This window comes from Callorhinus ursinus, unplaced genomic scaffold (assembly GCF_003265705.2).
Source record: "Callorhinus ursinus isolate GAN/ISIS: 27379988/994484 unplaced genomic scaffold, GSC_fseal_2.0 scaffold61, whole genome shotgun sequence".
Classification (NCBI taxonomy): domain Eukaryota; kingdom Metazoa; phylum Chordata; class Mammalia; order Carnivora; family Otariidae; genus Callorhinus; species Callorhinus ursinus.
This window is the reverse complement of record NW_027397123.1, coordinates 6,053,872-6,069,580: the sequence shown is the minus strand read 5'-3', so window position 1 is coordinate 6,069,580 and position 15,709 is coordinate 6,053,872. Positions and strand designations below refer to the sequence as shown.

The following is a 15,709-nucleotide window of genomic DNA, read 5'->3' as shown; positions in this document are numbered from 1 at the left end:
TTCCTTCCTTCCTTCCTTCCTTCCTTCCTTCCTTCCTTCCTTCCTTCCTTCCTTCCTTCTTTCCTTCCTTCTTTCCTTCTTTCCTCCCACTCTCTCTTTCTCCCGAGTTGCCTTAACCATGGACATCGGAGTTCCAGCGTCTGGAAATCCTTCCAGAGGTTTGGGAGGGGACTCCACCGATACAAACCTAAGAGTGATACTCTATAAAGCGCCTATCTGTGCGTATCTGGAAGGAGGGGGCGGGGTGGGAGTGAAGGTGGACGGGAGGCTGCCGGCAGGGAGAGGGGCTCGGGGGGCCAATGGGTCGGGGCGGGCAGACAACACCGAGCACCAGCCACGCGGCGGGACTTCTGGGTGGCTTCCAGCTTCTCCCAGGCGCCTCCTCCTGACCGGCTCCATGCGGAGCTAGGATGGGATGTCATGGCTGCCAGAGCCTCCGAGGCAACTCCTGCCGGGTCCGGCTGTCACAGGACGGGTTTGAGAACTCCCAGGCACAGACCTGTGGCGACAGGCAAGCCCGCCTGCACGTTCCTGCACCTGCACTCACAGCTTTGGTTCACGGAGGAGAAAGGGCTGAAGGCTTTTGGCCCTTCGAGGCTTCCGTAGCGAGGGGGCGGGGCCCGGAAGGGGCAGGATGGCGGCGCTGGACAGTGACAGCGATGAGGACTTGGTCAGCTATGGGACAGGCCTGGAGCCGCTGGAAGAAGGTGCGGGCCAGATTGGTCGCTGGGTTCTGTGAGAAACAGGTCCAGGATTCGGGGCAAAAACACTCAACCCTGTGCCGGGCCTCGGGTGGCCCCGGGGGCAAGGCTCTCTCGCTACTGGTGTCGGGAACAGAGACGAGAGAAACGTGCGGTGTGCTTTCGGAGTGCTCACGTTCTGGAGGGATGGATGGGAGACCCTGAGGGTGGGAAACAGAAAGATGACGAAACAGGCTCGTGTGAGAACAGGGGGTGGTCAGGCATTGTCTACCCTAGGAGAGGACGTTTGAGCTCAGACTTGAAACAGGAAGGAACCAACCATATGAAGATCTGGGTAGGAGAGCATTTCAGTTAGAGGGAGCAGCAAGTGCAAAATTTTCTCGAGTCAGAGCCAGTTTGACAAATTGAGGGACAGGCAGGACTGGGGTGGGTGGAGCCGACGGCACCAATGGGAGACTGGTAGAGATGATGTTGGGGGGGCAGGGGCTGCATCTACTTGGTATGTTAAGGGTGTTTGGATTTTATACTAAGTGTAGAGGAGTCATTGCGGGGTTTTACACAAGGGAGAGTTGTATATTTTGAGATTATTTCGCGCTGGATTTTGAGAATAGGCGGGTTGGGGGGTGGTGGGCAAGACTGAAGGAGGGAGATTAGCAAAAAGAAGTCTGGAGATGAGGATGGCTTGGACTGGGTTGTTAGCACCGGCAGGGATAAGTAATGGTCTGGGTAGAGGTGTAGGCTGAAGGCAGAGCAGACTGGACTTGCTGCTGAAATGTGGGGGTGAGGGCAAGGTGAAGTAAGGTCCTCTCCCATGTTTCTGGTCTGATGGCTTAACGACTCGATATGTTCAGCAATGTATTTGGTGCCCAGTAAGGACTGATGGCAGTGCTAGCCCTGTGGGAAGGACCAAGGAAGCATGGTAGCTAGGAGTTACTTGCAGGCCTTCTGTTGGTGGGATCTTATTTCCCACCCTGACCACATCTTACCAGGTTAGTTGTACTTCTGTACTTTCCACTGATGACCCTTTTTGTTCCCTACAAGTAGTTCTAACCATTAGAAACTTTTGCTGGACACTGGCCCTATTTCTACCCTCTACTTACAAAAGACAGAGGGACACTAGTCTTCTGAAAGCTTCTTTGTGTTTGAAGACAGCTCTTGCATTTCCTCTAAGACATCTCTGTACTACACTCAACATCCTCTAATATATTCAGTTTAAAGTCCTTGAAACCCCAATTTGTCAGAGCCTTTCTCCAAGTATGGGACCAGAATGTGGGTAGAGCAGGGCTACCATTGGTATGTTCTTCATTCTAGACTGTAGTTCTTTATTTTTTAAAAAGATTTTATTTATTCATTTGAGAGGGAGAGGACAAGCTGGGGGAGCAGCAGGCAGAGGGAGAAGCAGACTCCCCACTGAGCAGGGAGCCTGGCGCGGGGCTCCATCCCAGGAACCTGGGATCATGACCTGAGCCGAAGGCAGACACTTAACCGACTGAGGCACCCAGGTGCCCTAGACTGTAGTTCTTTAATACAAGCAAAGATCACATTAGCCTTACTGGCAAACGCATCACCTCATGATCTCAAAGAATTTGTTGACAAAGATCCTGTATTAGAGGAGTTTCAAATCTAGTTGAAAACAAAAGTACAAGGTGTGCAAGTGCTACCTTATCTGATATAGACAGGAAATAGCCTACACAAGCTAGCAGAGAAATCTGAGAGAGCAGGATGGGATCCCTTGAAAACTGGTTAGATTTCACTATGCAGAAAGAGGGCAGGGGTTAAACATGCATGGGTGGAGGTTATTGCAGCCAGATTGGGCAGCTATTTATACATTTCTATATTTCTTGTCTTACACTCATTTCCTTGTGGGTGACACATTGTACCATCAACTATTTGATCTATATTTTTCTAATTCTTCCTCTTCGATCATGCACAGAAACTGAAATGAAGCCTAATGGCCTAACCATGCTTTTGAAATGGAAGGAAGGGGCTTTGGATTTGTAGATCCTTTTTGCCCCGACTCTAAGATCATTCTTTAACTTCTCAGCACTGGAAGTTTTTGAAGATTGAGTCATTGTTTCCTATGCACTTTGAAGTGTAAATGCACTCTGAGTACATTTTACAGTATAACATACTAGCCAATAATCACTTTCCTTCTGCTTTGAAGTTTTAGTGACAGGTTAGACAAACATTGGTAGAGGAGGAACTCTACCACTTAATTAAAGTTGCTGGCCCTGACAGAAAGGTTTACTGGTTAAGAGACAGGGGCCAAAGTGTCTGTCACACACAGACCCATAGGCACATAGGCTCTCTGGCCTGCAAGGAAGGGGCACCAGCACTTACCTACTCTCATTAGATACTTTTAGTTGGCTCTGGAATTCTCCTCATCTCTGGTTTATCCTGTACTCAGATTAATTTTAGGATGATTTTCCTCTTTGACGTTATGACTTTCCCACTTAACACTATCTGTGGCTCCCATCACCCCCAGGACATACCATAGACCCCTAAGCACTGTGTACAAGGCCTTCTGCCCTGTCTGCCCTTCCAGTTCCATCTTCTCCTTCCCTGCCTTCTGGTCAGACTAGACTACTTTTTCAAAAATATCTGACATTATCTTTTTAGACTCCCTGTTTACTGATGGAGTTAATGCTTCTGTTGGGAATTGTGTCTCTATCAGTAGCTATCAGATTCTGCTCATGCTGAAGGACACTGTGATGTGGTCCTTGTACATCATCAGAAGAGTTCCTATATATTCAGGTCTCCTCCCCTGGGCTCTGAGGGCCCTGGAGGCAGGGACAGAGTTGTGGTTAGTTTGCCACACCCAGGGTCTAGTACAGGGCTGCTTCCATGGTGAAGGATAGTATGGGTGATATCCCTGGCTTGGAAGTAGAACTGAGATCTGATGCAGCTTTGTGCTTACTAGCTGTGGACATTGGGGCAGTTACTGAATCAGAGTGTCCTTATCAGGTATAATAAATGAGATAATATGTGTGAAAAGAAGGGATTAGTTGTTATTAGTAGCAGTAATTATAAGAGGGCCTGGCTAAAATGTCACCTCCTCCCTGGAGTTTTCTCCTGATGTGATTAGAGGTGGCGCCTCCTCCTCAGGAGCCCTGTGGGCCCCCGCAGGCCATGCTGGTCAGCCCTCATTATCTGCCGCCACAGTTTCCACTTAGCTGTCTGCAGATCTTATCCCCCCTTCCTGATTAAGAGCACCTTGAGAACCAAGCAAGAATAGCACCTCGCATTGGCAGGCCCTGCCCTCTTACCTTAACCCAGTGGTTCTCAATTGGGGCTGATTTTGCCCCTCAGTGGACATTTGGTAAGGTCTGAAGACATTTTTGGTTGTCATGTCGGAGGGCGGGGCATGCTTACTGCCTGGCATCTGGTGTTCCAGGCCAGGGATGCTGCTAAACATCCAACGGTACACAGGACCGTCCCACAACAAAGAATTATCCAGTACCAACTGCCCATAGTGCTGAAGTTGAGAAACCCCCCTTAGCCAGTAGTCATGCCAGGTGCACACGTGGTAGTGGATCATGCGTAATTCATTTCTAAGAAACAGTGACGATCTTGGATTAGGGGACTCAAGTTGTAATTCAGTTCTTCAGACTGAAATGAAATCGTAGCTGATGTTGACTGAGCTTCGCTATGACTAGACACTGTGCTCAGGCCTCTGTGTGTGCACCAGCCTACCAGGTAGGTTCTGTTTCTTACCCTACTTTTACACTTGGGGAGGCTGAGACTTGGAGAGATCGAGTAACTTGGCCAAGTTCACCAAGCTAGCAAGTAGTAGGAGAGGGGGATTTGAACCCAGATCTCCTGGTCTTCAGAACCTGAGCTCTTGACTGCCCTGCTATGGGTTATACTCCAGAAATGACTTAAAGACCTCACAAGCTACTAGGAAGAATTTAGCACTATGAGGCTAGAAGTTCCTCTATTTTTTGTTCCATCCTCCAGAAGGAGTAACTGGCTTAATTATTGAATTAACAGGTACATATGGCCTTTCCTACTGTATATAATAATAATAATAACAATAATGGCAGCTAGTATTTTTAAAGTGTTTATTGTGTATCTCTTCTTGCTAAGTGCTTTGTAGGCATTATCTTATTCAGTTTGCATAACAACTCTATGAAATAGCTATTCCTATTTGTGTCACCCCCATTTTACGGATGAGGAAGTGGAGGCATAGAGAAGTCAAGATGATGGAAGTCCTGGTGTTGGGAAGGTGGGGTGACAGCACTGTGACTCTCAACTCCGTGCCTTTAACTGCTCTATAACTTGCTTTCTGTGCTGAATGTTTGAAAGTAACTTTATGGTTACTGTTTATTTTTAATAGATTCAGAATTCTGAATTGCAGTTGATAACATTAGTTAGTAATGTGGGTCATAGCGCCTGAAAGTTGAAACCTAAGGAACTTTTAGACTTTACTAAGTTCCTTTTCGCTTATGTGTTGTAGCAACCCACCCCTGTTCAGCAGAGCAGGAAAAGAATTAAGTCTAAAGAACAGTAACTATGGAATTAGGAGATTGCCAGAAATAAGGAACCTCTTAAGATTTGGGGAGAATGGGCAATACCAAAGGAAAAAATCTGGTCTCAGGTTGCTGTGAAGTTCTAGGAGAGATACAGAATTGTTCCTTCTGTCGCAAACCTCTGCCATGTGCCAGCCCAGCGACTTGCCTCTACCGCTGCCAGTAGGGTTCACCTCCATCTCTTTGAACCTCCCCCCTACCACCACCATGTAGTTCAGTTTACATGTTAGAATTTTGTGGGAATCGGGCCACTTTTGCTAAAATGTATGTCTAATACAAATAAGAGATATCTATAATTGCCTTAGACCTATAAAGAAGATACCATGTGTTACTTTCTAAACTGTATAAGCAGGTAAAGTCTAGAAATAAAAAACTTAATTAATATTGTTATACCTGAGGGGCGTCCTGGTGGCTCAGTCTGTTGAGCATCGGACTCTTGCTTTCAGCTCAGGTCCTGATCTCAGGGTCGTGGGATCCAGCCCTGCATTGGGCTCTGTGCTCAGTGTGGAATCAGCTTCAGATTCTCTCTCCCTCTCCTACTGTCCCTCCCCACCACTCTCTCTCTCAAATAAATAAACAACTCTTCTTTTTTTTTTTTAATTTTTTATTAATTTGACAGAGAGAGACACATCGAGAGAGGGAACACAAGCAGGGGGAGTGGGAGGGGGAGAAGCAGACTTCCCGCCGAGCAGGGAGCCCGATGCGGGGCTCGATCCCAGGACCCCGGGACCATGACCTGAGCCGAAGGCAGATGCTTAACGACTGAGCCACCCAGGTGCCCCAATAAACAACTCTTCTAAAAAAAATTGTTATATTTGAAATTACAAGAAATAAACAGTTCATTACGTTTAAAAAATGACATTTTCCCTAAATTTTTTCTAATCCACCATCCCTTTCTCTCTCATTCAAAATATTTTTTTCAGGTGAAAGACCAAAGAAACCAATTCCTCTTCAGGATCAGACTGTCAGAGATGAAAAAGGAAGGTATAAACGATTTCATGGAGCCTTCAGTGGAGGTTTCTCTGCTGGGTACTTCAACACCGTTGGCTCAAAGGAAGGTATGATTTTCCTGCTGATAGCTATAATATTGCTGAAGCAAATGACTGAAATACCATGTTTCTTTCCTCTTCCACCTCTCCCTTTTTTTAAATAAAATACTTCTTTAAACATCTTAATACACACACCATAGACTTTTGTGTTCTTTCAGTGTTTGGCATGTTTGCAGAGTCCATTGGTGTGTTGTTCATTACCATCTGTGAGTGAAAGTTTTCCTTCACTTAAAAAAAAAGATACATCCTAACCAGATGGTTAAATGATGATCGAGACTTCCGTTTTGTATCGCGTCTTGCCACACACGAACTGCTGTCACACAGATTCACTCAGATAATCTTTGTTTCACACAACTCAGTGACTGAGGAGGGCAGGTGTCAAAGCTGTTGTGTAGGTGAGGCCACTGAGGGTCAGAGCCACTCCCTCCTGACACTGGGGACCACAGCAGCACTTGTCAGTACCTGCTCTTGACCCGAAGAAAAATCAGTTACAACTTGCACATTATGCAGTATTTAATAAGTTCTGCATTGTTTAAAGTAATGCATGTTTTTTAAATGTTCTCACATAGAAACTGGAAGAAAATGGCTTTTATATGTCAGATATGAGGATGGGATGAACTGAGTAACTCCTGTAGCAGTTGTTAAGAATAAGATGGGGCACGTCTTTTATAGATACGTACAATAACTTGTATAGAACAACAGTACAATAGAGATGAAAAAAGCAGTACAAGAAAGAACCAGCCACGTAAGAGAAATAGTTGGGGTAAATAAGGTGGTTTAAAGTTCAGTATCCAGAATGTATAAAGAGCAGTGAGCAAATGATCAGAGTATTTGAACAGTTTACTCCAGAGGTGATAGAAACGCTATGGAGTATTCAGCCTTACTATTAGGAAAGGCAAAGTAAGGTAACTAAGGCACTATTAAACTTGCACACTTATTTTTAACATTACAAATGTAAAAACTGGCAGTAGGATTGTGAAGAAAGAAGGACACTAAGAGACAACTGAGTGTTGCAGGTTTAGGTGTGCCGCCTACCGTAATAAGACCAGCCCAAACGATTGTCAGGTAGACTGTGATAGGTTAATACACTGGAGTATCTCTTTACCATGAGGAGGATGGTACAGAAATCGGGCAGAGACTACCGAACTCCAGTAGTCCAGGCAGTAGCCTGGGAAAGCTGACCCTCACTCCTGGATAGCTGGGGCTGTCTCCCAGGCCTGCCCAGAAATCTGCTCTACCCACTAACCAAGAGTAGATCTGCCCCATACTCCTCAGGTCCACAAGACTCTTGTAGGAAATCAGAGAGGAGGTGTGTCAGTCTTAGAGAAAACTAAAAAAGTGTATCTTAGAAGGTTACATATACATTTGACCTCCAGACCATTCTCATGCTGTAGGCATGGCACATGCTTAGTGACCATGGACAGGGAGCAGGGGTGGTGTTATAGGACTCAGGAGTGTGATGGAACAGGGGGCCTGGGGTGGGCACAGCCTGCCCTTAGACTAGCCAGGTTGAGTCCTTGTCCTCGGGCCAGGGCCCGCTGAATGTTCCCATTGCTTCTGTGCCTTGCTTCTGTGACTCTGGTTCTAGCCACCCTTTCACGGCTGACTCATGCACCCTGACCTAGTATTTCTGTGATTTGTTAATAAGTTGGTGTCTGTTGTTACCCTGCTGGTCTCCAGAGTGGTCCTGCCTTTTAAGGTGACCTTGCATCTTTTGCTCATATGCCACTTTCAATGTAATAATTTGATTTCTCTTGGTTCCAAATTCTTAGGGGGAAACCTCACAGTATTCCCTAAGTTCTGACTACAGGAGATGTGGGCATTAATATGTTTATGTCATGTAATTATGTCTATATGAGCAGGGAAGGAGCTAAGAGTTTGTAGGTATTGGGAGTTTCAAGCCCATAATTGCACTGTTACTGAATTATTTAGTTATAAACCAAAATTGTAATATTCTAAATGCTTTTCTTTGAAGGATGGACACCCTCTTCCTTTGTGTCTTCACGACAGAACAGAGCAGACAAATCTGTTCTTGGTCCGGAAGACTTTATGGATGAAGAGGTGGGTAGGCACAACTTTAATTGCCACGTAGCCGGTGGAATGTGTGCGGTTGGCTGTTACAGCACCTTTACTCTCTCCAGAAGGTTCAGTGAACGATGCCTTCTTTGTTTGCAAAGCTTTATCTTTTAGGTATTTGGATTAGTGTGCTCTGTACATCAATGGATTCTTGTTCACTGGGATAATGTCTTATGCTGGGGCCAGTTTCTAAAGTTAAGAGTGGAGAGGAAAGTCATTTATAGGCAAATTTCCTTGAAAAGGCCCCAGTTGCCCCAAAAGTGCAGTACCCACGGAGCTGAGCCTGCAGCCTTCCTTCCATAGTGACTGCTGTACACACTGCAGTTGAAGGAACAGTGAACGACTAGACCAGGAAGGAGTGAAAGGGAGCCACGTGCAGGCATCTGGGTCCATCATTAAAGCAATGAAGACCGCCACCTTCTTAGGGGCAAATGGGGGCTGGGTGGGGGGGGTCCTACTGGCCTGCAGGATGGGCTCCAGTTTGTTTTAAAATTAATCCTCTGTTGCCTTAAAACCTAGTCGTGGATTCATTTGTGGGATTCATTTGTGATAAAGATGAACTCAAACACTCTATTAACACGCTTTAGGCTGCAGGTAACAGGCAAGCAGAGGTCCCCTTCCTATTTGACTAGCGTAATCTATAAGGAAGCGTGACTCACGCAACAAGACGTCTAGATGTCAATGAGGCCCCAGGTCCTCTCCTCCCTGCCATCTTCTGCATTCAGCTTGTCCTCATACCAGCCCTCCCTGTGGTCCCATGGTGGCTGCAGGAGTTCCAGATGGCACATCCAGGATGACAATATCCAGTGGAAGGAGGACTTTTTTTCTTGGTATCTTTTCTTGAGAGCAAGGAAACCATTCACATGAGTCCTGCTGTGGATTTTCCCTCACGTCTGCTTGGGCAGATTGTGGTTTTGTTTTGTTTTGTTTTTTAAGATTGATTTATTTATTTTGAGAGAGAGAGAGCGCGCGCGTGCATGTGGGGGAGGGAAGAGAGGGAGAGAGAAAATCTCCAGCAGACTCCCCGCTGAGCGGGAGCCCAATATGGGGCTCCACCTCACGACCCCAAGATCATGCCCTGAGCCCAAACCAAGAGTCGGGCCCTGACTGAGCCACCCAGGTGCCCTAGGCAGATTGTTTTTTTATTTTTTTATTTTTATTTTATTTTTTTTAAAGATTTTATTTATATTTATTTGAGAGAGAGAGAATGAGAGATAGAGAGCACAAGAGGGAAGAGGGTCAGAGGGAGAAGCAGACTCCCCGCTGAGCAGGGAGCCCGATGCAGGACTCGATCCCGGGGACTCCAGGATCATGACCTGAGCCAAAGGCAGTCGCTTAACCAACTGAGCCACCCAGGCGCCCCAGATTGTTTTACGTGCTCATTCTCGAAGCAGTCGTTGGCAAAGGAAATGGGCTCAAAGGACTGGCTTAGAAAAGACATGAACTCCCATTCGCTAACCCTCCTCTGGTCCCAGCATACACACCAGGACACCACTGGGGGAGTGCATGGTGGCACAGAGGAAGGCAGGCGCCTGCACACTTCAGAGCTCGGTGAGGACCCAGGGAGAGGCACAGGCTGTTGGAAAGGCAGCCAACAGGAAATGCAAAAACACTTAAAGTTATCACGTAGACGCTCAGGAATGCTTGCTGGCTGTGACTCTAAGATTTGCCCCCTGCACTCTGACCCTTGAAATATTGTCCAAGAGGAACACACTTACTTACTGTAAAAGTCATTAGTGTATTTTAATTACTTCCTGTCTTCGTAGCTTGGCTGGGCCTCTTGCGGCCTCGCTGAGTGGCCATCGTCATGCCCTGTCCTCCGCCATCGGCCTTAGCTTATGTGCAGGGGCCAAAGTCAAATGTAAAGTCAGCTGCTGCATTGATCCCTAACTCAGCTGGGTAGTTTTTGTTTGTGTGGTGTTTGTTTTTTAAAGTTTGTATTTATTCATTTAAGTAATCTCTACCCTCAACACGGGGCTTGAACTCACGACCCTGAGATCAAGAGTCACATGCTTTTCTGACTGAGCCAGCCAGGCACCCCATCAGTTGTGTAGTTTTAACTGTTTTTAAGAAATAAAGCTATCTGATGTATTACAGTTAATCACTTACCAAATGATGTAAGTAATTCTGTTTGAATGTTTTTTTAAGGATCTTAGTGAATTTGGGATAGCACCTAAAGCGATTGTTACCACGGATGATTTTGCTTCCAAAACCAAAGATAGGATACGAGAAAAGGCCAGGCAATTAGCAGCTGCTACTGCCCCCATTCCTGGAGCTACTCTGCTTGATGACCTCATAACACCAGCAAAGTGAGAATTTAATTCTAACTTTTCCGATCTTGGCATCACTGCTTTGCAAATGTATAATGATCTTAATTACGAGTAGTTTTGTTACAAGTAGGAGAAGCCTAGCTTGAGTGAAAAAGGGGGTTTTGCCAAAAGGATCTTGCACTGTTATTGCATGGCGTGTTCTAGAGCTCCAGTGACTAGCTGTGCTGCTGGGAATCACTGAGGCTGGTGAGCTATTAGGAACAAGGGTGCCTTCCCTCCCACCCTTTCCCTCAAGCCTTAAGGGCTCTCTCCTGTCTGCCTCATTCCACCGTCTCTTTCTGCACATCTCCTTTTTCTGCTCCTGGGCGTGTAGCCTGATGTGGCCGCCTCAGCCTCACGGTTTCCCAGACCACAGACTTGACAAGGACCATATAGAGTCCCTAGGTGTCCATTCCAAAGGCCCAGCAGAGAGGGCTTCGGATCGACTTCCTCAGGCTGGCTGTGCACCCAAATCCAGTCAGCTGTGGCCAGCACGGCAGGGCCATGCACTGCTGATGTGGAGGGGGGTGGGCTGTATTTAAGGGCTCAGGCACGACAAGGGTGTGAGCTGGACAGGGACTCAAAGGCTGCTTACTTCCTACTGTCCTCTAGTATTATAAAAGGAAGTTCACATTCAGTGCCTTGATATCCTAGATTATCTATTGGTTTTGAATTGCTGAGAAAAATGGGTTGGAAGGAAGGACAAGGAATCGGCCCTCGAGTAAAGAGAAAACCACGCCGACAGAAACCTGGTATGTATACCGATTGTCACCCATTCTGTAGCATACTTTTTTTTTTTTTTTGAGAGAGTAAGAGCGAGAGAGGGAGCATGAGCGGTGGTGGGGGGCAGGGTGGGGAGCAGAGGGAGAGGGAGAAGTAGACTCCCTGCTGAGCAGGGAGCCTGACACAGGGCTCAATCTGAGAACCCTGGAATCATGACTTGGGCCAAAGTCAGACACTTAACTGACTGAGCCCCCCAGGCGCCCCTGTAGCATACTTTCTAATGGCTACATATTTCTAGAAATAAAATTGCTGGGTCGAGTAGTGTGCATATACAGTTGACTGTTGAACAGGGGGGTTAGAGGCGCTAACCCTCGGGTAGTTGAAAATCCACATAAAATATTTATTTGTTTGTTCATTTGTTTGTTTTCAAGTATAATTAACATACAGTGTTATATTTCCACATGTTTCTTTTGACTCCCCCAAAGCTTAACTGCTAATAGCCTCCTGTTGACCAGGAGCCTTACCGATAACATAAACAGTCTATTAGCACGTGTTTTATATGTTATATGTATCCTATACTCTATTCTTAGAATAAAGTAAGCTATAAAAAAAATTGATTAAGGAAATCAGAAGGAAGAGAAAATATATTTACATTAACGATACTGTAAAAAGTCTGTGTATAAGTGGGCCCGTACAGTTCGAACCTGTGTTGTTCAAAGGTCAACTGTATTTTTAAAAAAATTTAATTTTGAGTATAGTTGACACACAGTGTTCCATTAGTTTCAGGTGTACGTCCTAGTGGTTTGACAAGCCTATACGTTCTGCTGTGCTCACCACCAGTGTTAACTGCCATCTGTCACCAGACAACACTGTTATAATACCACTGACTGTTCCTTGTGCTGGGCCTCTTATTCCCATGACTTATTCATTCCATAACTGGAGGCCTGTATCGCCCACTTGCCTTCACCCATTTTGCCTCCTTCCCTCTAGCAATCATCAGTTTGTTCTCTGTATTTGTAAATCTGATTCTGCTATTTGTTTGTTCAAGTATTTTTTTAGATTCCACATATGAGTGAAATCATATGATATTTATCTTTCTCAGTCTGACTTATCTCACTTAGCATAATACCCTCCAGGTCTGTCCATGTCACAAATGGCATGATCTCATCCTTTTTTATGGCTGCGTAATATCCCATTGCATATTTAGATGTACCCCATCTTTCTTATCCATTCGTTTATTGATGGATGCTTAGGCTGCTTCCATATCTTGACTGTTGTAAATAATGCTGCAGTAAGCGTAGGGGTGCATGTATCTTTTCAAATCAGTGTTTTTGTTTTCTTTGGCTAAATACCCAGTAGTGGAATTACTGGATCGTATGGTATTTCTATTTTTAAGTTTTTGAGGCACCTCCATACTGTTTTCCATAGTGGCTCTATCAATTTACATTCCCAAAAGGTCAACCATATTTTAAGGCTTTTTGTGTGTCATGCATAACAGCCTTCTGGAAGAATTTTACTAGTTTATATTCCTGCTAGCACTGCGTGAAACTGTTTCCTACTCTTGTCAAAACTGTGTCACAGCTTCACAGCTTAACAGGGTTATTTTCTGTTTATTTCTTGCCCTTGGTCTCCCTAGCCAGGTGACAAACTCATGGTGCTGGGGCAATAGCAGTCAGTCATTAAGCACATTATTGCCAGAGTGTGGGCGGGGCAGGGGCTGGTGGAAAACAATTCCTGAGTGATCAGTCTCTGACCCTAAAGCCAGAGCACCTTTCATAACGGCTGTCATGAATCTCTAAAGAGTGTCAGCAATTCCAGTTTCTATATTTTCCATTGCTTATGATCAATGTATCTGAAATCTCTTTTATAGATCCTGGAGTAAAAATCTATGGCTGTGCATTACCCCCTGGAGGCTCTGAAGGATCTGAGGTATTATATGGGATAACTGACCTTGAATTTGGTATGGAAACATCTGTTTCTTTATGAACGTGAAATTTTAGGGTCAAACGATTTTAGAAATCCGTCGGATCCCATTACAGTGAAATACTCCCACCCTAAAACTACCTTCACGTCAGAGAATGTAATTAGCAAAATGCCAGCACCATAGATATCCAAGTCTGTTCAGATTCTTAAAACGGCACTGTTTGTGTTAGTATCAAGAACTTGATTTAGTGATTTGTGATAGAGGAAAGGAAAGTTTGGTCAATGTTCTGTTTGGAGATAATCATTTGAAAATAGTATTTTATAGGACTTTGCACCAGGCAGTGAGTCACCTTCATTCCACTTTTTCATCATTGTGAGCAGGAGGAAGATGATGACTATGTGCCTGAAAATGTGACCTTTGCCCCCAAAGATGTCACACCTGTGGATTTCACACCTAAAGATAATGTGCATGGACTGGCTTACAAGGGCCTGGATCCCCACCAAGCATTGTTTGGAACTTCGGGAGAGCATTTTAATCTTTTCGGTGGGGGGCCCCAGGGGACCAGCAGTCTTCTTGGAGAGGTTGGAGTAAATAAAGGAAGAAAATTGGGAATCTCAGGCCAGGTAAAAGTTTCTGTTTCGTGAACATGGAAGCGTTGACAAATGAGAATGCTTTCCATATGTTATATATATGGTAGGCACTCATTATTCATTGACTAACCTGAAGACTTTGAAGTGGTTCTTTTTTCCGTACAGTCTTTTCTGAAGACATGTAAAGCACACCTTCCTGATTTTACTGCTGACATCCTGTGACCTAATGTTTTTGGTGGAGTTTGTGTGTTGCCAGGACTGAGGACTGCTTTCTCACACCCTTGGGGGCCTGAGCAGAAAAACCACGCTTACCCCTTTGATTTAGTTAATAGTTGAATTGTAATCTGCCTCTCAAGTTCAAGTCCAAGTTTTACTACCTCTCAGACTGTTTCCTAGCGCTGCAAGCCCCAAGTTAGGAACATGAGTGTACGTTTCACTTGGGAGCCTTGCTTTTTACCTTTGAGGAGATGGAGAGCTTTCCCTGATTGCCTGTGCTCTCAAATTGATTTAGAGGCTCTTTCTTAAATTACATTTAGCAAATTTTGTCATTACCTTTTCTTTCCTATACATGTTCTTTCCCAATTTTTTTTAAACAAAAAGTGATACTTGTTGGAGGCCGTGTCCCACAATGATTAGGAGTTCTTACAGTAGCTGTTTCAGTAGTGGTAGCCTTCAGATCCTGGTCATCAGCCCTGGCTACACTGAACAGTAGATGAATATTCTGCCTTTCTCCTTTTGGAGGCCCTGTTCTTCTCCTGCCTTGCTGCTTGGGTGTGTTCTCCACACCTTCCTGTGTTAGGACCCAGACCTGTAGCTGCTCCTGGGCCCAGAGGACAGCTCCAGCACTGAAGGCAGGGCATTTACTTCTGGCCATGGTTTCCAAGACAACTTGGGTCTGTGTGTCAATCTGGTCTCCCACTTCCCTTGCCTCTTGGTGATCTTGCGGTGCTAATGTGGGCTATTCGGTCACATCCTTAAAGTAGCTTTATCCTTCAATGAGACACACCCTAAAACCTGTAATTGCTCAGTTCAAAACCTTGTTTTTGAAGGCTTTTGGTGTTGGTGCCCTGGAAGAGGAAGATGATGACATCTATGCCACGGAAACTTTATCCAAATATGACACCATTTTGAAGGATGAAGAGCCTGGAGATGGACTGTATGGCTGGACAGCCCCCAGGCAATATAAAAGTCAGAAAGGTAATTCCATAGGTCCACAACCGATGGTAGGACCCCATGTCAGGGTATTATAGGAAGAAGGGGTTGCAAAATTGATAATGGAGTATCAGCCTCTGTGGAGTTGGGGGTTGTGGGTGAAAGATGTAGGGTGAGAAACAAAGTGGGGAGAAGAGAGGCCCAGTGTGGAGAGTAAGGCAGAAGCTAGATGTAGACCGGGGGGAGCCAGAGCCAGCTGTCGAGACGAGGCCGAGGTGGGGAGGGGGAAGAGGTCTGGAATCAGGCAAGGAGCGAGTATGAGGGCAGGTGCTTGTGCTGCAGGGTAGAAGTAGCACGGGGTCAGAGGGAAGCCCGAGGACCTGGGCAGCTGGCCAAGGTAGGCCAGCTCAGGCAGCGGGTCGGAGGCCAGGTGTGGGGGTCTGCAGCAAGGGGAACACGGCACCCAGCTGGTCTCCTCACATGGGTCCCTGGCTCTTAGGAGGCTCTTGTTGGGCTAGGAGATGGACACCTCTCAACGCAACTTGGATTTCAAGTCAGAGTCTGTAGGGATTCAGATCCTATGGTTCTAAGTAGAAGGTCTGTGTTTCTTTCCAGAAAAGGTACAGGGAGGAGACAGTGTGGAGCAGGCGTGAGTA

At 45.8% G+C, this 15,709-nt stretch overlaps 1 protein-coding gene across 1 annotated transcript in view; it reads left to right on the top strand.

Annotated features, from left to right (window-relative positions):
- The first annotated feature begins 591 nt into the window (after nucleotides 1-591).
- The window catches only part of GPATCH1 (G-patch domain containing 1), a 42,833-nt gene continuing 27,715 nt past the window's right edge, over nucleotides 592-15,709 (top strand). The window contains exons 1-8 of the mRNA XM_025854368.2: nucleotides 592-707; nucleotides 6,154-6,288; nucleotides 8,255-8,340; nucleotides 10,504-10,664; nucleotides 11,319-11,416; nucleotides 13,258-13,316; nucleotides 13,692-13,934; nucleotides 14,951-15,098. Coding sequence (XP_025710153.1) covers nucleotides 635-707; nucleotides 6,154-6,288; nucleotides 8,255-8,340; nucleotides 10,504-10,664; nucleotides 11,319-11,416; nucleotides 13,258-13,316; nucleotides 13,692-13,934; nucleotides 14,951-15,098 — 1,003 coding nt within the window. The 5' untranslated portion in view covers nucleotides 592-634. The remainder of the gene's footprint in view (nucleotides 708-6,153; nucleotides 6,289-8,254; nucleotides 8,341-10,503; nucleotides 10,665-11,318; nucleotides 11,417-13,257; nucleotides 13,317-13,691; nucleotides 13,935-14,950; nucleotides 15,099-15,709) is intronic.